Source organism: Podarcis vaucheri (genome assembly GCF_965113315.1).
Source record: "Podarcis vaucheri genome assembly, chromosome: 5".
NCBI classification, from domain to species: Eukaryota; Metazoa; Chordata; class Lepidosauria; order Squamata; family Lacertidae; genus Podarcis; species Podarcis vaucheri.
Window position 1 is genome coordinate 42,160,428 of NC_138763.1, and position 23,077 is coordinate 42,183,504.

Consider the following 23,077-nt stretch of genomic DNA (forward strand, 5'->3'; position numbering starts at 1 on the left):
AAAGAGCAGTTAATAAACTGTTGTTGTACCAAATTTGGCTTTGTTTGGACTTTTTTTGACCATAGGAACGCATTAATTTATTTTCAATGCATTCCTATGGGATTTCGTGCTTCGCAAGACGAAAAATTCGCTAGACGACAAAAATTGCGGAACGAATTAATTTCGTCTTGCGGGGCACCACTGTATATACAGTACACTATTGAACCAAACAATTAAAACAAAAATGGCAAGCGTCACACATTCCAGGGTGGGGTTAGTCTGTTGTAGCAGAAGCAACAGCGAGTCTTGGGCACCCTAAAAAGGACGCATTGTGGAACAGGAATCTTTCAGGGGCTGTGTGTGAAAAGGCCTAACAAAGCGGTTTGCAGCAATAAAAAAAAGGCAGCCTCAAATTCCGTGGAAAGCCCAATTCGTAAACACCTCACAGCTGTCAACTTTTCCCTTTTCTTGCGAGGAATCCTATTCGGAATAAGGAAATTTCCCTTTAAAAAAGGGAAAAGTTGACAGCTATGAAACACCTCCCTGACATCATTTCATTCTTTTGATCCCGAAGGGAAGGGCGCAAAGCCTGAGCAGCTAAGCTGGCCGATTTCTGGGCACTCCCAAGGGCTGCTCCGAGCGCGCAAGTGATAATATCACCGGCCAGGAGGGGGCTGCCGGCGGCGGGAAGGCTCTCGACTTGGAAACGGGGCTGAACTGCCCGCTCTGAGAGCCAGAGGCCGCGGAGTCGCTCTCCGCCCATCCTCACCGCCGGCGCTGGCAAGGGGACCCCCAGGGCTTCTCCTGCTGCTCAGTTCCTACCTGCCCGTCATGGCGGCTCCCGGCCCCGCGCTGAGGCGGCGGCAGCGGCTGTCCTGACAAGCGAGGAGAGGACGAGACTCGCCCGCGCTCTAGAGCCACTCGGTCCCCGGCTCAGGCAGCAGCAGCGCCCGGCCCGCTTGGCTCTCGCCTGTCCTCCGCCCTGGGTCAGCCGCGGTGGCGGGCCGCCCCCCAACGCCTCCAGAAGACGGGCGGCCTCCTCTTCCCGCCCCTCGGCTCGGCCCAGCACATACTTTTCCTAGAAAGGGAATGAAATAATAAATAATGAAATAGCCGCGGCCGGCCGGTGGGCGGGCCAGGCGGTGGGAGCGCTTGGGCGGCAGGGCAAGAGCCAAGCTTGCGGGAAAGAGAGGGACGTGTAGGGAGCTAAAGGCGCGGCTGTTGGTGCTCCGTAGGGCTGAGTAGGTAATGGAAACCCATCGTGTAAGCACCGCAGTGGGAGCAGCCCCAAAGGGACAACGGAGACTAGGAAGACCCCCCCCTAAAGCTGTTCGGTTTATCCTTATGGTCATTCAGGGGCAGTCACAGATGTCCATTACACGCCTCTCCCACCTAACGTTATGCTAGAATCTCTGCGCTATCCTTTCAACAATAAACCTCTCAGATCTGCAGCCGTTATTCAGGACAAGCTTTGCCCTTATTGAAACTAAACTTCTTCTTTAGGGAGTTAGGGAGTGGCAGATATCGAGAGTGAAAGGGGACATGGTTGCAATTCAGAGAGGGCTAAAATGCAACTGGCAAAGACGTTTGAGGGTAAGGCACCATTTATATGCCAAAAGCTAGAAGCCTCTGAGCCAAGATGAGCAAGCAGGACAGCACTGTGGGCATAACAGAAGCCTGATGTAATGGAGAGAACCAGTGGGTCACTTATCTCCAAACCCAACCTCTATAGGAATGAGAGGGAAGGGCGCAAAACTATAGAGGGGTCCCAAGTTGATGGGCATTGCCATTCAAATAGTGTGCGTGCACCGAGTCATATGTGGGGCAGGGCTTACCTGGACCCCCAATATTTTATTCAAGTTGCCACCCCTGCCCCGTGACCAAGTTGCTCATAGTGATCCTAACATGGCAAATGAAATCAGGGAGGCATCCCAAAGAGGAGCTGCTGTAGTAATACATGACTTCAGTTAAACTAGCATACCGTTATAGAACTTTTACAATAGGATAGAGCAAGCATTTCTTTCTTTGCTACCGCTACGTAATTGTTTCTGACTGAATACGCAGCAGCCTTATCACAGCGATAGTAAAATTCTAGAACCCGCCCCCGCCAGTTCTCAATTCCGCCCTGGGGAAGGGGAAAAAAGTCCAAAGAGACTGGCGTTTCTTCTCCAGATGGTCACTCTCTAAGTTTCATATCTCTATAGTTCAGCGTCTCTAAAGGAAAAAGTAGAGCCAAGTCCTTGATGACGCAAACCCTATTCCCTTGGCGACTAGAAAAACCACGGAAGTGCATTACTCCGGCCGACAGTTGACCAATCGGCAACTGCTTTCACACCCCGGCGCTTTCCCAAAAGGCCCTTCGCCTTCTCCCCAAGATGGCGGATCTGAACCGGCAATTGCAGGAGTACTTAGCTCAGTCCAAGGCGGGCGGTAGCTCGGCGGCCCTGTCGGCGCCCCAGAACCCGCCGCGAGATGAGGCGGAGAAGCCCGGCTCAGGGTTGGGGACTTGGCTGGGCCGGATCAACCCTTTCCCCGCGACGGAGACGTGGCCGTGGGCAGCCGAGCCGGAGCCGGATCCGTGGCTGCCGACGGGTCTGTCCCGCTGGCAGCGGCTGGTGGGGAGCGCGCTATGCCTGCTGCTGGCCGCGCTCTGCTTCGGCCTCGCCGCTCTCTACGGGTCGCTCCTGTTGCTCCGCAAGTTCGCGCTGCTCTGGTCGCTGGGCTCCACCTTCGCGCTGGGCGCCGCGGGCTTCTTACGGGGCCCGAGCCGCCTCCTGGGCGAGCCCGACCGCCGCGGCCTGGCCCTCCTTTACTTAGCCTCGGTGGGCGGCACTCTGTACGCGGCGCTTGGGCTCCGCAGCACTCTGCTCACCACGCTGGGGGCTGTCGTCCAGCTGGGAGCCGGCGGAGTCTACTTGCTGTCTTCGGTACCTGGCGGGACTACCGGGCTGCGCTATGTCGGCGGGTTCTTGGGCGGCGCCGTGCGACGCAGCGTGTCCAAAACTCTGCCCGTGTGAGGACGGTCGTCGAGGCGAAGCCCTTCCTGGACGTGGGAAAACAAGATTGATGTCTGTGGTAAAGAGCCCCTTGCCCGTCTCCAAAGCAACGCGCAGCACGGGACGTCGTCTCCAGGCCAGACCCGACTGCCCAGGGGGCATTTTGTAGGATAACGTTTCTTTACTGTTTATCTTTTCGAATCGAGGGCAGAGGAGCCCTTGAGTAACCTTACCGGGACACTGCATCCTTTGCACAAGGTAGTTGAAAAGGATAGTTGAAGTTCATTGCAACAAAGGTGTATGAACTTGGCTGAACAAGCTACTCAAGCAATTGAACCAATTAAGGGCTTTAACAGTGGTACTGGGTAAAGGTCTTTTTGTGTCTCCCCTTGCTCTCTGAAACCACTCAGATGCCCTCTCAGCGGCAGGTGATGAGGTTTTGTTTTTTTGTTTAACAGGCAGACCCAGCCAAGTGTACAAGTATGTGTTGGCAGATTCCCTGAGGGTGCACATTGATGCCAGACCTATCTCTTTGTCTTAGAACCCAACTGCATAAAACATGCTTTTATGAAAGTGTTTTCAATGATGTCACTTCTATTTTGAAGGAGAAGCAACCAATCTGTTTTCATCTCTGCGTTGCGCTGCTTAAAGAGAGAGTACAAGCAGATAGATAATTTCTTCTGGAATGGTCTGTCACAAGTAGTGGCAAGCAGCACTTGCCTGTCTCTTGCTGCTGAGAGTGGCTGAAAGACTATATAATAGTAGCAAGAATGGCACTCCCACTTGCTATTATGTTGGGCTCAGTCCCCATCTCTGCACTACCCAGAGGAAGAGCACAAGTGAATGAGGATGAGATGGCTACTCTGGTGTGTATGTGTTCAAGAAGGTTTACTGACTGGATGGTTCCTCGTCCTTTCCAGCTTCTGATGCATGGTAGGGGGAAAGAGAAGTTGCTATTTACTACTGGCCTGATCAGCTCTTTTTCCTTCAGAAAAAGCTGCTCTAAAAGTGTGCTTTCGGTAACAAGTAGTTGAACCTTATACTCTTTTAAAATGAGATGGTCCAAATCATCAGTTTGTCTCTTCAGCTTTTCAGAGCCAGAGCAGGAAATAGATTTGGAAGCTGTGATTTGCTTCCATTCAGTTCCCTAGCATCGTAACATTCCCAATTGCCATGTAACCTCTTGCCTTACTAAAAGTCAACAGTATCAGTATATACAGTACTTTGTTTATCCATAACATCAAGTTCTTTCTTGGGCTGACTTCCAGCATACTTCCTATTCAAGCAATGACTTCTAGGTCTGATCATATTCAAAATGGCATGACCATGAGAGTGCTGAAGTTCACGTCAGTGATTTTAAAGACAAGTATAATATAGACATGGAGCCTAATTCTGCCATAATGGGTTATGCTCTAGTTGTGACTTTGGGAAATCACAGTACATGTGAAAAAGCTGTGCCTGAATATATCCTCAACTTCTTTGGATCATGGGGCTATCTGTCATATACGATTCTGTCATAACTTATTCCATGTTTGCATTGAAGATTTTTGTAAGCCCATGGGTTGAATCTGAACTGCACAGGCTCCTAGTTCTTGCTACAGCTTAGAAGTATTGATATGTGATGTGATGGATGGGTATCACATAGACATATTTAATAGATCAGTATGCACTACAAAAAACCACCTGAGTAAAGTTCATTTTGCTTCACAAATGTAATCTGTAAACCACTTAAACCAACAGCAGTTGCAAGCACTACACTTTGGCAGTGTAAGTTGCATATAATGTAATTTTAAAACTAACCATTGAAGCTGCCTCTTAATTGTGGCTCTCAGTGTTATTAGAAGTCATTAAAGTAAGCCTTGCAAAATGGCTTAGAGTTTGCAGCCAAATGTTAAAGTATTAGTTTTTCAAAGTCTTTAGCTCTCAATAAAACATTTTTGACAACAATAAAAAATGATATGCAAATAACTTCCAGTTCAAAAGTACGTTACTGAGAAAGGCTTCTTGCTGTAGTGGGAATGTTAGAGCACTATCGTCAAACACAAATGCTGCATCAGTGTGGGACATGAAGTGTAAAACTTGAAAGTAGTTTAGTAGCTAGTATGTCTGAATAGATACTTTGACTACTTGATGTACAGCCTAATCCTGTGCATGTTTACTAGAAGCAAGTCCTAGTGAGGTTTAAAAAAAATGCATAGGATTATGGCTTTAGGTTGTGATCTGCTATTAAGATGGCATATTTGTTTACATTTTCAAACTTGTTATTTGTGGGTCCTGCACTGTAATGAAATCAGGTTATGGCAGATGCCGCAGATCTGAATCAAAATGGTGCTAAGTGTTGTTAAACTGTGTGATAAAAATATTCTGAAATCTTTTAATTGGGACTTTAAAAAATAGTGTTAATTAGCATGACACATTGTAGAGCACATTTAACAGTGCAATCCTGTTTACTCAGAAGGAAGCCCTGCTGAGTTAAAAGGGATTTACAACGAGGTACATAGCCTAACAGGTAGGCTAGCCCTGCCCTGATATCAATAGAGCAAAGGGTGCTTTATCTCATACTCCGCTGCTTTTGCTTGCCAGGGTGGAAGGGGGATTTCTTTCTTACATTTTTGCTGTGCCAGCTCCAGGCTAGCATAGCTGAGAAGCCTACGGATCAAGCGCCTCAGAGGAAGCACAGGATCCAGAGCCCTGGCATCCTGACCCATTTCACGTCTTATTGCTGGCTTTCCACCCATCAAAGGTGGAGCCTGCACTATAGTAGAGCCCCACCCTGTAAACCAGTAGCACATCTGTTTGCTGTCGGGGAGTAACAAGCATAGTATTCTATCCTCCCACAAAGCCACCAACATTGGGAGGGTGCATTAGGATTGGGCTGTAAGTGTTTGGTTTTTGTATTAGTATACATTTTTTGTATTGATAGTTGGTTTTTGCAAACTTAGTTTGAAGTGTTTTGGGTCTCAATAGAAGTGTTTCCAGAACTAGCTGATAGCACTTTCAGAAGTGAAACTGATTTGAATGACTCATTAAAAAAACCTCAGATCTAAATAGGGGCTGAAAACAATATTTTACTGGTGGTCTGTTTTTTTTAGATTGTTGGTTATAACTGTCCTTAAGATTGCTATGTATATTTCCCATTTAACTGTGGTTGAGGTGGAAGGAGCAGGCATTCCCAGAGCTAGATGGCACCAGTATTGTCTCTGTACTGACCACATCTAAAAGCTTTTCAGATATTTTAATATTGTCAGATCATCTCTTGAGAAATGTACCAGCATAACACAGAGACTGCAAAGCTTCTCTGTAGAAATATGTCTACAAAGACTTAACAAAACTTAAAAGCACAAAATAAACTTCACCAGAATGCTGTTTTCTAGTTCTTTTCTTCTGCAGTTGGGTAGGCTTCACTATTGGAATAAACTGTCTACCAAAGAGAAATGGAGAAACATGTACAGTATGTGCTTTACGTTCACTGCTTAGCAAATATGTGTAATGTGTCATTTTTGTTAATAAAATTGAATAATTAAAGCCTAGGCCAAGGAGTTTTGATTCCTTGTGACAGAAGTCTTAAGGCTCAGTGATGTTTTTGTTCCATGGTTGGTATGCAGTATAACCCTTAGTGGCTTTAAACTTGTCCAGACCCAAGACCCACTTCCGAGTCCAAACCTGCAACATTGGACCCACTTTCACTTTTGATTTATACTTAATAATGCTAATAATGTACATTAATAATCCTAGAATAATAATTTAGAGCAATATAGTTTACTTATTTAATAATAATATTAATAAAACACTAATGACTTTTAGCAAAAAGACAGAAAAGCTTTTGAAAAGCAATGTTGTTGTTTTTAAAGACACTTCCAGTGGAACACCTGAGCATGTTTTTCCAGATTTCATTCCAGTAAGGGGTGATATTAGAAAAGCAACTCATTTCCTTCAGCTAAACTGTTTCTTGTTTTGTTTTTAAGGGTCACCATTGTTGAGAAATATGGATAATAGCTTCACTTGCCAATTCTGGGTATTCTTTCCTAGCCAAAATCCAAAACTTTAGTAATATTAGCTGTTGAAATTGCACTTTCAAGATTGTGTCAGAAGATTGCTCAAGGAATTGTTTCTGCAACTCATACCTTAATTCCAGTGACTCTTGTGTCCACAGTGAATGGCAAATATAGACACTGCATACTTTCACACAAATTTTGGGGGAAATAGGCACTGATTGTTCAAATAACGTCTTGTTTTGTGAAATTTTGCTTCTGTTTGATATCCCTCAAGATCAGTATAACACTAATAAGTTGTCAAGATTCTGACAATTGGATGCTTTTGTATCCAGAGACAAGAATGCAGTCTATGCATCAGTTTATACTACATGGAAGATGCTGTGTGGGGAATGATAGAGGGAAGATGTGAAAATATGTATATAAAAAATCACAAACTCCATTTGTTAATTTTTGGACAAATTGCATTCTGTATTCATACAAAAACAACTCAACTTTTTCCTGACAACTGTACATATAGAAACAAGTTCTTCTGGACATGAACTGAAATCTGTGGAGGTGCTCCATGTCTCACAACACTAAAAAAACATCCAGCTTTTATCTTCAAAAATCAATGCAAGAAATATGGAAGTGATGAGGGACTGGGATGGCAAGGAGAATGAAACAAAGGTAGTTGTGATGGCATTACTAGCTGGCATTTAATCTTTGAATAGACCTTCTTAGGAACTAATGCACATTCATTTATCTCCATTCATAGAGTCCAGGTTTGTGGGATTGCAGAATTACTTTCTCAATGATTCTGCAATAGGTGTATTTAAATACTGTCCTAGAAAGACTGGGACTTGCCCAGTCATAACCTCTTCTATCGACCCCTTCCGCCACCTCGAGAACCTCCTCGCCTTGACTGGTTTGAGTTCATGTTACTTCCTCTTCCCCAATTACTCCCACTCCTCCCTCGGGAAGGGTTATTGCCTCCTGGAGGTCCTCCAAAGGGTTCTTCTCTATGATATCCATCATGGTGTTCTCCATCCAAAGAGCTGGATCTCCCAGATTTTGACATTCTCTGTGAAGGTCCTGACTTCCCACGCCCTGGAATAAAAATATTGCAAACTAAAATAAGAAAATGCACTGGTTTGTTTGCTTTCCAGTCATGCAATACAGAAGATCAAAGTATGGTGTCTCAGTTTCCTGCCTCCTGTTCCACTGCAGAAACAGTGCAGAGTTAAAGATAATTGGTAGGGAAAATTAGCACTGCATATAGGAATTTTGATATCAATGCAGTAAAAAATAAAATCAACATTTTCCAAATTGATATTTCCATTAATATTTGAAATTAAAATTTCTAGAGACAATTCTCTAATCTCAAAGAATGATGTTTTACCCTTTCCCCTCTCTTCTGGATGCCCTCCTTGAATTTCCATTTCTCTATGGTCCGAGGTTCCTGGTCCATCATGCCAAGGCCGCTTGCGAGGTGGCAGTGAGGCCATGTCCATTCCCTGGATTGAGGAAGAACGTTCTCGACTTGCTGGAGAATGACCATCATGAGGTGGATGATCCTGGCGGGGACCTAACCATGATGGGGGGAAAAATCAAGAGAGACAAATGTTGGTAAGGTGCTGCAACGAATCTCTTCTTGGAACCCCTTTCTAGCAATATCTTTTGTAAATATTACAACGAAATAAAAGTTTTGTAGCATCCAATTTACCTCAGAAAGATGGCTCATTGTCTTTTCTTAGTTAAGCACACAAATAATTCCTGTTCCACTATCTCTGATGGTGAAGGTTCTACCCCCTTTCCACCCCAGGCTAGCTGCTGTAGAGATTGTACTTTCTGCTTTCGTTAGACAGAGAAGGGATAGAGATTGATAGGGAAACAGGCAATGGACATATTTCTTGTGAGAAAGGAACAAGAACAGCGCTTGCAGAAAAATCACCAAGCTCTTGGTGCTACTGAAGGAGACTGGGGGAGTAGATTATGGTAAAAATGTGGCTTTCTATGGTTCATGAGTACCTCTTTCCACCCCTCCCTTATCAAAAATTTCAAGCAGCAGAGCTCATTCTTCCTCTACAGGAACCCCCTCTGTATTTGCATGCTGGGCACTGAGAAAGGGAAACCTCTTTTGCAGCACCCAACAAGGATGGGAAAGCAACTTTGTCTCATTACCGATTATCTGAACTGTACAGGCCTGCCTCGTAGTCCATTATATTAAGGAAAAATGACTCTCTCTGAAATAATCTGCCTTCTCTGTAAAAATGGGATAGTTTCTGCAATCTGTTGCTGATTAACTTCTTAGGTATGAGGTTTGGTTGAAATTTGTGTGCCAGATTCAGCCAGAGTGCTAAATATTTCCCACCCCTTACCCCAACAGGGAACTGAAGGGGGTTGCTGGAGAAACTTTTTGGAGAAATCTAAAACAGATTGAGGACCATCGGATCATGATAGGAAAATCCAGGCCAGTTTTAATCTGTAGTTCCATGTATCTGTATCTATCTAGGAATTAAACACAGTAAGAAAGATCATATGGTAGCCTGTTCAGCCCCCCCCCCCTTTTTGTAATACAGTATTCAGATAAATGCTAATATAAAATCTGGTGAAGTGCTTCTAGATGCCATTAGGCTATTTATGAAGTACAGTAACAACTATATTAAGCTGCAACTGGAAAATAGAAGGGACAGCAACATTTGATGGTGGTCAGCCTTGCATAAAGTAATATATTTTCACCTGGTTCTCGATTTCCATCCATACGGCCTCCTTCAAAGTGAGGAAATTCATCTGGCGTTGGAAGCAGACCTTTCCGTCCCCCTGTATAATGAATGGACAAAATATGCAAAGAAGTTGAAAGAACAATTATAAAAATTCTAACTGCACCAATACATTCCTCAGCTGAGTATAAATTATCCATCAAAGCTCTCTTACCTCTAGCAGCACCCCGACCTCGCCCCCGGCCACCATGATCTCTTCCTCTTGCGTTATCCTCTGAGGAGTCAAACTTTTCTTCTGGCACAAAGTCGTCAGGCCCAGAAAAGCTGTCCCTTCCCCTGGATCCCCGGCCCTCATGTCTTGAGGGTGTTCCTCTCCTATAGCTGAACCAAAGAAATACAAATTAGCATAAGAATATACTTGAAGCTATATAGCTCCATGCTGAAAAATTCCATTGTCTATTCAAAAATTCCAACTGCTTAAAAAAATGCCCAATTTCTCCGCATTGCTGGAATGAGATTGTATTATTTAAAAACATTATTTACTTTGTACCTTTGCCAGGAATCAGAAACTAAAGTTTTCAACCAGTTGAATATTATTTAGTTAGCTGTCTGGTTTCCAATTGTTTAATCGTTCAAATTTAAATACATGTTATGTTGTATGAAAGTCATTATCAATAAAAGCGGCTTTTCAATAATTCTAATTAAATGTTCCACTGATTATACCCAAGCCTCTTGCTACTCACTCCTAAAGAGTACTCATTAATAGTTCCTCATCATCCTGAAAAAAGTAACAAGTGGGGTGCTGCAAGGTTCTGTCCTGGGCTCGTTGTTGTTCAGCGTCTTTATAAACAACTTAGATGAAGAAATTGAGGGGATACTCATCAAATTTGCAGATGGCACCAAACTGGGAGAGGTAGCTAATGCCACAGAAGACAGAATTTCAATAGGGACAAATGTAATGTTCTGCACTTGGGCAGGAAGAACCAGATGCACAAATATAGGATGTGGGACACCTGACTTACTAGCAGTACAAGTGAAAAGGATCTAGGGGTCTTGGTGGACCACAAGCGTAACATGAGTCAACAGTGTGATGCAGCAGCAAAAAAAGCAACTACTATTATAGGCTGCATCAACAGAAGTATAGTGTCCAGATAAAGGGAAGTAATAGTACCACTCTATTCTGCCTTGGTCAGACCACACCTGAAATACTGATATTGACAAGCTGCAATGTGTGCAAAGGAGGACAATTAGGATGATCAGGGGTCTGGAAACCAAGTCTTATGAGGGCACTGGGTATGTTTAGCTTGGAAAAGGGAAGACTGGGATGAGAGGGGATAGCCATCTTCAAATATCTGAAGAGCTGTCACATGGAAGATGGAGCAAGCTTGGTTTTTTGTGCAGAGGTTGGGTGGCCATCTTTAATGGATGTTTTTGTTGAGATTCCTACAATAAAGGGGGGTTTGACTAAATGACCCCCAAAATCCCTTCCAACTCTACAATTGGATTCTATGAGTCCACTTGGCTGTGACCTAGTGCCCACTTTAGGAAAACTGAACTTTGTAGAATGTCATTTTCATAATTTTATTTTATTAATAAATGATTTGATATGTTCCTACAAACAGGAATTTCTATTTTCATAAAATGTACAAATTCACTTAAATGAGGTTCATTTCTTTTAATATGAAACCAGGAGATAACTGTTCACCATCGAATAATAAACACTGTATGATTTTTACCTTTCATCTCTTCTTCCTCGGTACCGTGCATCCTCAGGCTCATGAGGAAATCTCTCGTCTGAAGGTCTCCGTCCCTCCCAAGGCCCAGGAGGTCCACGGTTTGGACCTCTGCTATCTCCCTCATTGAATTCTCTGTGGTCAGGGGGGAAAGGTGGGCCTGGACCACCTCGTCTCCACTTCTCTTCTTGGGGTGGGCCTCCCCGTCCCTCAAATTCACGTAAGCGATGGCCAAATCGCTTGTCTGGATGGAAGTCTTCACGAAATTCATCTGGTCGATCAAAGTCATCATGGAACTCTGGATGAGGTCCCCTTCTGTCTGGCATGCCCCTATTTTCTCTACCATCACCCCAATCTTGACCACCTCGGAAGGGGCCCCTCTCAGGGCCATGATCAGGACCACCACTGTTCTGGTCATGCCGCCTTTCTGAGAGAGGGCCCATGTGATGGTTTGGCGGCCCACGAGAATCACCTTAAGATAAAGGAAATATGTGTGTGTGCTTTGTAACAAAATATTAATAATATAAAAGGTATAACTGAATGTACTTCGTAAGTGCAGACAATGAAGTTACAACTACAGTGGTACCTCGCAAGACGAAAAACGCGCAAGACGAAAGAGTTTTCCGTTTTTTGAGTCGTTCCGCAAGACGAATTTCCCTATGGGCTTGCTTCGCAAGACGAAACGTCTTGCGAGTTCGTTTCCTTTTTCTTAAAGCCGCTAAGCCGTTAATAGCCGCTAAGCCATTAATAGTCGCTAATAGCCGTGCTTCGCAAGACGAAAAAACCGCAAGACGAAGAGACTCGCGGAACGGATTAATTTCGGCTTGCGAGGCGCCACTGTATCAGCAAAATATTCTTATAAAACTTTTACCTCTTTTAATAGTACACATATTATATTATATACTAGTATATTATATATTACTATATGAGTGCTGTTTGTCGCACTGGTCCCTACTGTGCCAAAAGGCAATATATTATTATTATTATTATTATTATTATTATTGTTGTTGTTGTTGTTGTTATATTTATTTATACATACATACATACCTTGCCCATCTGGCTGGGTTTCCCCAGCCACTCTGGGCGGCTCCCAACAGAACATTAGGTAAAGGTAAAGGTACCCCTGCCCGTATGGGCCAGTCTTGACAGACTCTAGGGTTGTGCACTCATCTCACTCTAGAGGCCGGGAGCCAGCGCTGTCCGCAGACACTTCTGGGTCACGTGGCCAGCGTGCCAAAGCTACTTTGGCGAGCCAGAGCCGCACACGGAAACGGCGTTTACCTTCCTGCTAGTAAGCGGTCCCTATTTATCTACTTGCACCTGAGGGTGCTTTCGAACTGCTAGGTTGGCAGGCGCTGGGACCGAGCAACGGGAACGCACCCCGCCACGGGGATTCAAACCGCTGACCATACGATCGGCAAGTCCTAGGCGCTGAGGTTTTACCCACAGCGCCACCCGCGTCCCAACAGAACATTAAAAACACAATAAAAGATCAAACATTAAAAACTTCCCTAAACAGGGCTGCTTTCAGATGTCTTCTAATAGGTATTTATTTCCTTGACATCTTATGGGAGGGCGTTCCACAGCGTGGGCGCCACTACTAATCATTTAATTTTGTAAATTTGTACGCTGATTTTCAACCTAAAGGTTCACAGAGCACCTTAAACTATTCCACTAAAACGTAACAATAAAAAAATTCACAAAATGAAATCCTTCAACCATAAAATATAAACCTAAAACCAGTATACATTATACTGCAACCCAGCAAAGAGACACAAATTTCTCCTAAATCAGCACCACCCACTGCTCTAGAACTGAAGGAACAAGGAAATATTCACCTGATGTCTGAAAATCATTAGGGTAGAGGATGAACATACTTACAGGGGGAGAGAATTCTAGACCCAGTGTATTGTAAGAGAGAAAATAAAGACACATGTTGCCTGACTTAGTCTATGGATTAAAGCCCCAAAGAACTCTAAAGCACTGAATTGTGCTAAGGGTTGCTTTGCAATAATAATGAGCTTATGCCATTTGTTCTAAAGGAAAAATGAATTTAATTACCTTTATTAGGACCAGGTCCTTGGTTGTGAGGGCCATGGCGGCCTGGGCCTCCATGCTGTCCCAGTCCTGGTATCAGTGGTGGAGGACCTGGGTTCTGTCCTTCCTGCAAGAAAGAAAAACTATGAATTAATGAATCAATGAAAGAATAGACTAGAGCAGAGCAGAGCAGAAATCCGTTGTGTCTACTAGGTAGGAGAACAGGCAATATATGGTTGTCATCCTCTGACTATGAGGCAAAAGTGGGGCCTGCTACCCAGATCCTGAACTCTCCCACCCCCTGCAAGCCATTTTGACTGGCCATCTGTCAATCACCTGTTACCAGGACATGAGATGACCCATTTTTCCTTTATAACCTTGCTTGAACTCAAGCCCAGCTACAAAGAAGGTTCCTATGTAAGTGTAAGTTGGGTTCCAACTATGCCACACACACACACACACACACAAAAAAAAATGCAGCAGGGTTTAAAGTCACCACTGATCAGCTGACTGATGGCAACTTTCAGTAGGGAAATATGGTTCTACTGTATTTAGGAGTTCCCAACTGATCTAAAATATCAGGTGTGGGGCAGGTTGGCGTGGCTTGGAGAACACAGAACTCTTGACGGGCCTAATTTGGCTTGAGGGCTGGAGGCTTTCCATGCCTGCTCTAAGGGTAAATCCAAACAACATTAAAATGGAATTCTCTCCCAGTTTTGGAATAACTTCAGCTAGAAACAGCTAATAGAGCAGAACAGAACAAAAAAAAGACGAACTGTGGAATCAGGCTACACTGGACAAAAAAAGATAAGTAGGACAAATGAAGTCAAAATCAAAGAAACATTTAGGTTTTATTGCACCCTATTCTAGCAATTACCATGTGGATAAGATCCCACCAAAAAACATTCCTGTATAAGTCTGCATTCTTTACCACCTACTAAGAGCAAAAGGGTGTCCTTGACTTTAGTGATTGTACAGAAGAGGAATTTTGGGCAGGTGCAGCTTTCCTCAGCCCTTAATAACAAATTGCCCTGCTAGAACTCCCTCTTCTACATACCTTTTAAAAGTATGTAAGCTTTTTTATTTTTAATCATTGGCATCTGTCACCCTATAAACAAACTCATAGACTATAGATTTAGGAATTTACAAAAATATATTTGCCAATAGGGGAGTGAGTGTTCATAAGAAAGCATTCACATACCTCAGGTGATGTAGTTCAACTCAGATATAACAGTGCAGATAGAGTAATATATGAGATTCCCCTCCTTCTCTTTTCACTTCTATCAGCCCATCCCCCCATAACACAAAAATATTTCATTCCAGTTCACTATAAGGAATCAGAGACCTTCTCATACTGAATCAAATACTGAAAAAAATCAACCATGGCTTATAAAGAGGCAAAGGCGGTTGCTGTTGAAAATGTGTTTTGTCAGCCCAGGTGGGCATGTGTCACCCTATGACACTCTGGATTGTGGTCATCAATAAGACCTGCTTCTGGGGGGGAAATCTGATGGATATATTTTTTTAAAAAAATCTCCTGATACACTGTCTATTATGTACTTCAACTTGCTTGAGATATCTGTGATCCCCATTTTCATAACAGTCTGTTGGAATTATGAAAATAATAAGGTGGCGTGCAATTTTGGTATCTCACTTCTGCTGACATAAATCGGTTGGGAGACTGCAGGGAGGAAGGGGAATTCAGTTATATTCGCTGGTGCAACACTGGATTTCACCCATATTCTGAGATTACAAAAAAAAAGCATGTGTCCCCCCAAATCCATCTAATTTCATTTACACTAGGGTTATAGCAACAGTCACAGTTTTGTTCTTAAAAGAGTTTTACACCACTGAAATCACTGCTCTGCCTGATCATTTTATTATGCTATTAACAGCAATTTATTATGGTATTAATTTCTTCCCGACCAGATCTGTTCTCATGAAGAGTATCCTTCCCAGACATACCTGATTGAATGGGGCCCGAGGACCGTCACCAAGCAAGGGAGTTTTCTGCTGCTGAAAGGGTGGAGGGCCCTGGGAAGGATGTGGCCCCCTTGAAGGGTTCTGCTGTCCTTGAGGCCCTGGTGGCCCTTGCATGTTTCCTTGAGGCCCTACCATAGCACCTTGCGGAGGTCCCTGCTGTCCTTGTGCACCTGGTGGCCCACGCAATTCTTGCGGAGGTCCCATCATTGAACCCTGAGGTGGAGGACCCCTCATCTCCTGGGGACCATGCCCCAGTAAACCATGCGGCCCTCTCATTTCTTGAGGTGGGTGGCCCATCATCATCCCCTGTGGTCCAGGACCCTGGTTCTCCCTTGGTCCTGGAGGTCCCTGCATGCCTCTTGGGTTAAGTCCCATCAAGGGCCCTTGAGATACAGGACCCTGTATCCCTTGAGCTCCTTGCACTCCGTGAGGTCCTTGCATTCCTCTTGGCCCAGGTGGCCCTTGACCACCAGGTGGCCCTTGAGGACCTAAGTGGGTCTGTGGTGTTGGTGGACCTTGTTGACCTAAATGAGCCTGTGGGCCTGGTGGGCCTAAGTGACCCTGAGGTCCAGAATTCGTCTGTGGACCAGGTGGCCCTCCAGGTGGAGGGCCCATTTGTCCATGAGGGCCAGGATGTCTCTGCATTCCTTGATGCCCATGAAGTTCTTGAGGTCTTGGAAGTCCTTGTGGAGGTCCTTGAGGCCCAACAAATCCTTGTGGTCCACCACCTCCTTGGTGTAAAGGAGGACCTTGGGGTCCCATTTGTCCTTGAGGTCCTGGAGGCCTGAACTGTCCCTGTGGCCCAGGAGGTCCCATCTGAGGCATATTCATTGGCATCTGCTGAGGTGGATGGGCTTGCTGAAAGCCTTGAGGCACCTGAGACATTGGACTTTGTCCTGGGAAATGTTGGGGTCCATGAACAGGTCCTCCTGGAGGTGGCTGCTGCTGACCTTGTTCTGCTTGCTTCTGTGCAAGCCTTTCAATCTTCAGTTGCTGCAAAAAAAGAAGAAAATAATTTACACACCCACACAATTATGACAAACTATTGGAAACCAAAGGGCACTTTCTGTGTAGCTTGTTCCAATTAGTATTAAGCCATGGCTTGCTCAACAAATGCTAAGCCTCACAGAAAAGCAAACATCCCTTGGCTTGTTTCTCCAATGCTTGATTTATTCTCTAGCTGCTCTTGCCTGCAGCCTCTGTAGCTTGGTGAATGTCTGAAGTGGGGTGGCCACCCACAGTTAAGCAAGACTGTTGGGTTGGGAGATCCAAGGATAAAATATGGCTAGACTCTCAAGCCAAATACAAACTATGGTTGCCGATAGTAGTTTGTTACTGGAAAACAAACCATAATTATTCTCTGGGCTGAGCTCAGATGTTACAACAAGCCACACTTTGGCTAAACAAACTATGGCTTTCATTATGTACTAACCAAGCAATTTCTAATTTTAATTATTGTTTCAACTAAAGCAAAATGAAGAATGTAGCTAGGAAGCAATAACCTTCTCAAACGGAATGTTTACTTCAGCAGCATACACCACTTGATAAGACACAGGTCAGGAGCAAAAAACAAAAACAAAAACAAAAAGCCACTTTCTTCAGAGGGTTTTGTGGCAATCATTTATTCATTATTCTTATCCTTGCACACAGATCAGATTATATGTGGTTCCCAGATAGCCTCTCTTGCAAGCAGTACTCAAGGGCAGACCCACATACAGCATCATGTAACTTGGGACCATTCATTAAGCCAGAAAAGTTTATGTTACCCATAGCTGCAGTGATGTTGCAAATACGGCCTATCAATATCCTCACTGGTTTCCTCTATTTTTTGGTTGGTATGAGTACCGTATTTTTCGCCCTATAGGACGCACTTTTCCCCCTCCAAAAATGAAGGGGAAATGTGTGTGCGTCCTATGGGGCGAATGCAGGCTTTCGCTGAAGCCTGGAGAGCAAGAGGCGTCGGTGTGCACCGACCCCTCTCGCTCTCCAGGCTTCAGGAAGCTATCCGCAAGCCTCGCGTGCCTGGCGGGAGGTCCGGCTGGGCGTGCAAGGCTTACGGGCAGCAACCTGCAGCCTGAAGCACGGGGTGTGTTGCATAGCACACCCCGTGCTTCGGACAGATGTCGGCAAGCCTTGGGGTGGCAGCCTGCAGCCCGAAGCACGGGGCAAGCTGCGGAGCCCGCCCTCTGCTTCGGGCAGATGTCCGCAAGCCTCATGTGCCCGGCGGGAGGTCCCGCTGGGCACGCGAGGCTTGGGGCGGCAGCCTGCAGCCCAAAGCACAGGGCAAGCTGCGGAGCCCGCCCCCTGCTTCGGGCAGATGTCCGCAAGCCTCGTGTGCCCGGCGGGAGGTCCCGCTGGGCACGCGAGGCTTGGGGCGGCAGCCTGCAGCCCAAAGCACGGGGCAAGCTGCGGAGCCCACCCCCTGCTTCGGGCAGATGTCCGCAAGCCTCGCACACCCGGCGGGAGGTCCCGCCGGGCGCGCAAGGCTTGGGGCGGCAGCCTGTTCTGGGGGCTGGGGTCTGAGCTTCCCCCGCGCCAGCCCCCACGCATGGGGGGGAATAATTCCCCCCCCTTTATTCCCCCCCAAAAAACTAGGTGCGTCCTATGGGGCAGTGCGTCCTATGGGGCGAAAAATACGGTAAGTGCATTTATGCAAACATTATCAGTGACCTGACTTTTCACATACTTCTAGAAGCTGTGGGTTGGTGTACTGAAGTGCTGCCATTTCTTGCTCAATCTCTGCCTGTGACTTCTTCTTTTCCTCCAGTTTAAGATCTTCCTTTCGGTCATTCAGTGGCTCAGCTGGTGAAGGAATAGGAACTTTATTCTGCATCCAAGCCTGAATAGGATAATAAAGGTGTATGGTTACAGTGTTATTGAAACCTGTTGGATGAATCCATCCACAAGTGCATTTACGCTGGAGACTTGATGAAAGCAGACTATGTCAACTGCACTATATTTTAGACCCAGCTGCTGAAGTCAATCATCTATTTGCTCCTTTTAAGAATTCATCAAGGAGGACTTTGCATTCTAATAGGTACTGATTGTGGAAATAAATAAAGATGTTTTGAAGTTATAGCACTGCATTTAGTTACTAACCTGCTGAAACTGGGCTGGGATTGGTTTTGCATAGGGGACCTTTTTTTGTGGTACTTTCTTTTGGTCCTTTTGCATCACCTCCTCCATTCCCCAGTCCAGTCCTGGGATAGTCATCTCAATTTCACTTGTCTCATCTTTCCCTTCAATGAAAAGAATTGAATAGTGATTTCTACACAGTATGATGAACAACTTATGTCTTCATAAATAAAGTCATCAGGAAACTTAATTTCACAACCAGAGATTGGGGGGGGGGGTGTTTGCAGAATCCTTTAGCTAATTTTAAATTTTTCTTGGCACAAAAGGATGCCAAAAAGGAACAGAAAAGAAGATCCAACCCATTTCTTTATGATTCATGCAAATTTTCAGAAAAGCAACACAATCCTATTTGGGATTATCTTACTATCAATTGGTATTTCTCTTGCTATTGGTTATTAGCAAGTCCCACTATATTCAAGGAGTTACGCCAAGGAAAGTATCCATATTACGGCAGGCACAATTTCTCTCTTACCCATCTGCTCTTGTTCCATGGCTAGTTTCAGCTGCTCAGGTATTCCCATCCCTGGAATCACTGCAAGACTATTGGGTTCTAGGTCATCTGGAAAGGGAGAGTAAACTGTTATCAACAAAATATATGATATTTCTTAGGTCCCATTCAGTGATGTTTCAACACTATTACTTAATTTCCTACAATCAACCATTTCATTATTTTCTCTTTTACTGACCGGCAAGGATTTAAAGCAGGGTTGAAGAACCCTTTTCAGCTAGTGTTGCTTGTGACGGGTGAGGACACAGGAAAAAGTGGCTCGCACAAAATATGTAAACTTTACCTTTATACAGTAGGTTAATTTCGATATCCTCTTTTATACCACATTCAGCCAAGCAAAATACATTATCGGAGTTTAAGGACAGAATCAAGCCAGATAAAAGGACTCTAGTAGGCTGCAATCTGAGGGTGGGACTTTTTATTTTTATTTACTTATCAAATTTATACACCACCCTTCCTCACAGGATTTCAGGGTTTGAGGAAATGAGGTGTGACTGCGGAGGGTATGTGGTGTAGGGAGAGTCCGTAGGGCCAAAAAGAGAGGCTTAGAGGGCCGTATTTGTCCCCACCCCCAGGCCTAAGGATCCCCATTCCTAATTTAAAGTCTATAACCTATATAGCATTTCAAACTTTCTGCTAAAATAAATATTGAGTAAAATATGTGTTTTCTTTGCAAGGTAACAACTAGGTGGGCTGTTATGACAAGAGAACAAACATTTGGAAATAAGACCACAACCATGGTTCCTATGTTGTGTTGTGTTAGAATGCATAACTCACCTGAAAGAAGCAGAATAGCAAAGGAAAAGGGGGGAAGAGTTTTCAGGAACTACATGTTTTTACATTACAACAATTTAAAGATTACCTTAAGCACTGCTTAAGTTTGAGTCTGTTGTCTTTTCGTATTCCCATACAAATGACCAAGAAAGCAACTGTGGTGTATTGGTTAGAGTGTTGAACTAGAATTAGGGAGACTCAGGTTGAAATCCCTGCTCATTTATGTAGCTCACCAGGTGACCTTGGGCCAGTCACTACCTCACAGCCTAACTTGTCTCACAGGATTGTTGAGAGGGTAAAAAAGGGGAGGAGGACATGTATGACACCACAAACTCCTTGGAAGAAAGACGGAATTTAAGTGTAACGAATAAATATACCATATTCAACTCCATCCTCTGACATTCCTGGAAGCAAGTTCAGATTATAACGATCTCGCATTTTATCTCCAGGCCGATTCCGGGTCCAGAATTTGCTGTTAAAATAAAACTAAGAGATAGTATCCTCTGTTGATTTATAAGCTAAGCCTTCATTACTCAGAGCCAGTAACTCTTAACCTCCCCCAACTCTAAAGTTTTTTTTTAAGTTATTTTAAATGTGTATTAGCTTCTTCTTGTTTTCTACTGGACCACTTCAAGTTGTGATGGCTACTGAATTGGGTGGCCCCTCACCATCTGCCAGTAGTAGAGAGTAGAGGTACAGTACCCACTCCTTGCTGTGCACATAGTTCCAAGAAACCTAAATAAGCAGTAGAGTTGCTTCTAAAGCAGAAAAGGGAAATCTGTTCAACAGCCACAGTAGAAAGCTATTATCAGCCAGAACCAGACTATTAATATAATTTGTGTAACATCTTACAATGGTGTAAACTTGTACTTAACCAATAGGCTTGTTTCACATATTATTGGGTGCCAATAATTATTGGGTGCCAAGTACAGAACTCTGCTATATCTTGAAAATGTATATATTTAAAAAATTACACTTCACCCTTGAAGTATGAATACTATCAGAGCAATCAAAAGAGATAAAAACAATAATAAACTATAATAAAGCTGACTTACAAGTTACTCTTTCATTACGTTCAGCAATACACATGCCAAAAGAAATAATCTAGTTCAATAATGTGTTACATCTGGGCTGCTATCCAGTGAAGTAGTCCTCTTAGCACAAGGAGTTCTTATTGCACATCATAATTTTCTCTTCCTCATCGACAAAAATGTATCAAGGAGTTAGTGATCTGACATGGTTACCCTTCCTGCCTCTACTCCTTCCCCCTCCCTCTCTCTTGTTAAGTATTTTGATGGTGTGAGAACAGTCTTTAATGTCCTGAGAATGTTGGGAGGAGGTGAAGTCCCCCACACAGCTGCCTTAATCAGTTCAGAGGATAGTGCTGGGTACCTTCTTTGATGTTGGACATTGTTTTGAGAAAGTGAGGCACTGGGAGGAGATGGCTAATGGATGATCTACACGTAGTCAGTCTTGGAAGCCACACAGGCTACCTATAAAACCGGACCGTTTGGGCAGAGTTTCTTTGAAGCTCGTGCAGGGACTGATCAACCACAGGGCCGTGCAAACTGAGGCTACCTGGGGAAGTCGCTTTGCCACTTCTTGAGGGCTTTCAAGTGGCAGAGGGAAGTGCTTGCTTGGTATGTATACATTGCTTGCTGTTTAAGAATAAAATCTATAATTTTCTCACTCACTTGTGTATTTTGATTTGCTTCTGAATCTATCTTAAACTTGTATTGCTTCTGCATCTATCTTAAAAGAACCACCTTGCCTTTGGCAAGACAATCATTTCCTGCAGCTTTTCCACATTTAATGTATTATATTTCACTCCCTGTCTCTTTCACTAGTTAAATCTTCCAGCTTGCTGAATGATCATATTTCATTTCATTTCACAGTGTATTCTTTTTAATCAGGATGAAAGGTAAAGTACCATGAATAACAGCTGATTGCATTAGTATGAATGTGTAAGTGGAATGTACTATATTAAAAGCTAATGAGTGCTAGTTCCTGAAAACACTCTTAGTATTTTATTCTTCCATTGCATAAGTAAACTACAATTTTTCTTTTAAAGCTTCTTGGTAGGGTATGTTCATGAGGGTACAAACAAATGCATGATGACGACAAAGAAACGTAAGTGGAGCAATGAAAAACAAAATGTTACTGAGGTCAAACGAATGCAAAGCAAAATATTTAAATAAAAATACCTGGTGTGATCATTTGATCCTGAGCACAGAATATGTCCTAGAGGATGCCAAGCTAAACTCCAAATCATTCCTTCATGGGCCATTTCCATACCTCCCACTTCCTTTTCCACCCTGAAATAATACAAAAATAGTGCTTAAATGTATGAACAAGGATGCATCAAGGCCTATTTGCCTTTTTTAAAAAAATACAATGTTGCTCAACGAAACTTATTTTGTTTAATGTTTAACCTGCATTTGTTTGTTCAAAAGTTATTATTTATGTGAAAACTTAGTAGAGGTTGTGTCTGTGTGTGTGTGCACGTGTGTACACACACACACACACACACACACACACACACACACACACACTTATTTTGACTGCTGTTTTAATTAAGAAGGTTGCTGTGACAAACAAGAGAAGCCATATCCACATTCTTTCAGGCAGAAATATTTACACTAGAAAATTAATATATTTAGTGATTATCTCCACAAGGATCAGGGGAGAGGTGGGGAGTCTTTTCTGGTTAGCAGGCAAAACTTTTATATCCCTACTCCTTGGCAGGCCAAATCTGGCAAGTGGGAAAGGTCTCCCCCGGTCAATCACCTGTTGCTATGAAACCAGGGGATGCTGTTTGCAAAAGCCTCTCAGGCAACACCAATGTTCCTGTCTGAGCCACCAGTTTGAGTCTTGGAGGCAACAGGCATGAAGGGAGGTTTGAAAGTGCCTTGCAAAAGTGCTTACAAGTAGCCCAGGGTTCCTGTTTGAGCCTGAGGCTCAACCTGGAGGTTCAAACAGAAGCACTGTGGCTTGCTTGAGAGCCCTTTGCAAACAGCATCAATAGGAATGCTGGGCTGCTTGAAAGCACTTTTGCAAAGCACTTTCACACTACCCCCCAACTCCTGTTTTGCCTCTGGTTTCGCAAAGGGCTTTCAGCCAGCTCTTTGCCCTGGATTCAGCCTCTGAAAAAGGGCTCTCTTGAACTCAGCAGGCTTTAACTGTGACTAAACCCTGCTGGCTTAGCCGCATGCATCTGTTCCTTGCTGGGAACAGGCAT

At 44.1% G+C, this 23,077-nt stretch overlaps 3 protein-coding genes across 4 annotated transcripts in view; 1 reads left to right on the plus strand and 2 right to left on the minus strand.

The window, feature by feature from the left end:
- The window catches only part of LIMS2 (LIM zinc finger domain containing 2), a 47,746-nt gene extending 46,287 nt beyond the window's left edge, over positions 1-1,459 (minus strand). Inside the window, exon 1 of the mRNA XM_082225193.1 lies at positions 802-1,459. Within this exon, the coding sequence (XP_082081319.1) occupies positions 802-812 (11 nt within the window). The 5' untranslated portion in view covers positions 813-1,459. The remainder of the gene's footprint in view (positions 1-801) is intronic.
- A 501-nt stretch (positions 1,460-1,960) lies between these two features.
- SFT2D3 (SFT2 domain containing 3) lies at positions 1,961-6,500 on the plus strand. Its single transcript, XM_082225201.1, has one exon. The coding sequence runs from the start codon at positions 2,355-2,357 to the stop codon at positions 2,994-2,996; it is 642 nt and encodes a 213-aa protein (XP_082081327.1). The 5' UTR covers positions 1,961-2,354; the 3' UTR covers positions 2,997-6,500.
- Positions 6,501-7,409: 909 nt separating this feature from the next.
- WDR33 (WD repeat domain 33) overlaps positions 7,410-23,077 on the minus strand; it is a 62,997-nt gene continuing 47,329 nt past the window's right edge. The window contains exons 11-22 of one of the 2 annotated variants that reach the window (XM_082225187.1): positions 22,044-22,154; positions 20,217-20,311; positions 19,030-19,116; positions 18,522-18,661; positions 18,109-18,261; positions 15,405-16,415; positions 13,464-13,566; positions 11,406-11,874; positions 9,884-10,050; positions 9,689-9,769; positions 8,349-8,534; positions 7,410-8,056 (exon numbers count right to left, since the gene is read on the minus strand). In XM_082225187.1, coding sequence (XP_082081313.1) covers positions 7,830-8,056; positions 8,349-8,534; positions 9,689-9,769; positions 9,884-10,050; positions 11,406-11,874; positions 13,464-13,566; positions 15,405-16,415; positions 18,109-18,261; positions 18,522-18,661; positions 19,030-19,116; positions 20,217-20,311; positions 22,044-22,154 — 2,830 coding nt within the window. In that variant the 3' untranslated portion in view covers positions 7,410-7,829. Of the gene's footprint in view, positions 8,057-8,348; positions 8,535-9,688; positions 10,051-11,405; positions 11,875-13,463; positions 13,567-15,404; positions 16,416-18,108; positions 18,262-18,521; positions 18,662-19,029; positions 19,117-20,216; positions 20,312-22,043; positions 22,155-23,077 lie in introns of both variants that reach the window. The other variant, XM_082225186.1, reaches the window with a different exon arrangement.

Excerpts from the sequence above, each read along its gene's own strand:
- SFT2D3 (XM_082225201.1), top strand. The coding sequence starts at position 2,355 with ATGGCGGATCTGAACCGGCAATTGCAGGAGTACTTAGCTCAGTCCAAG.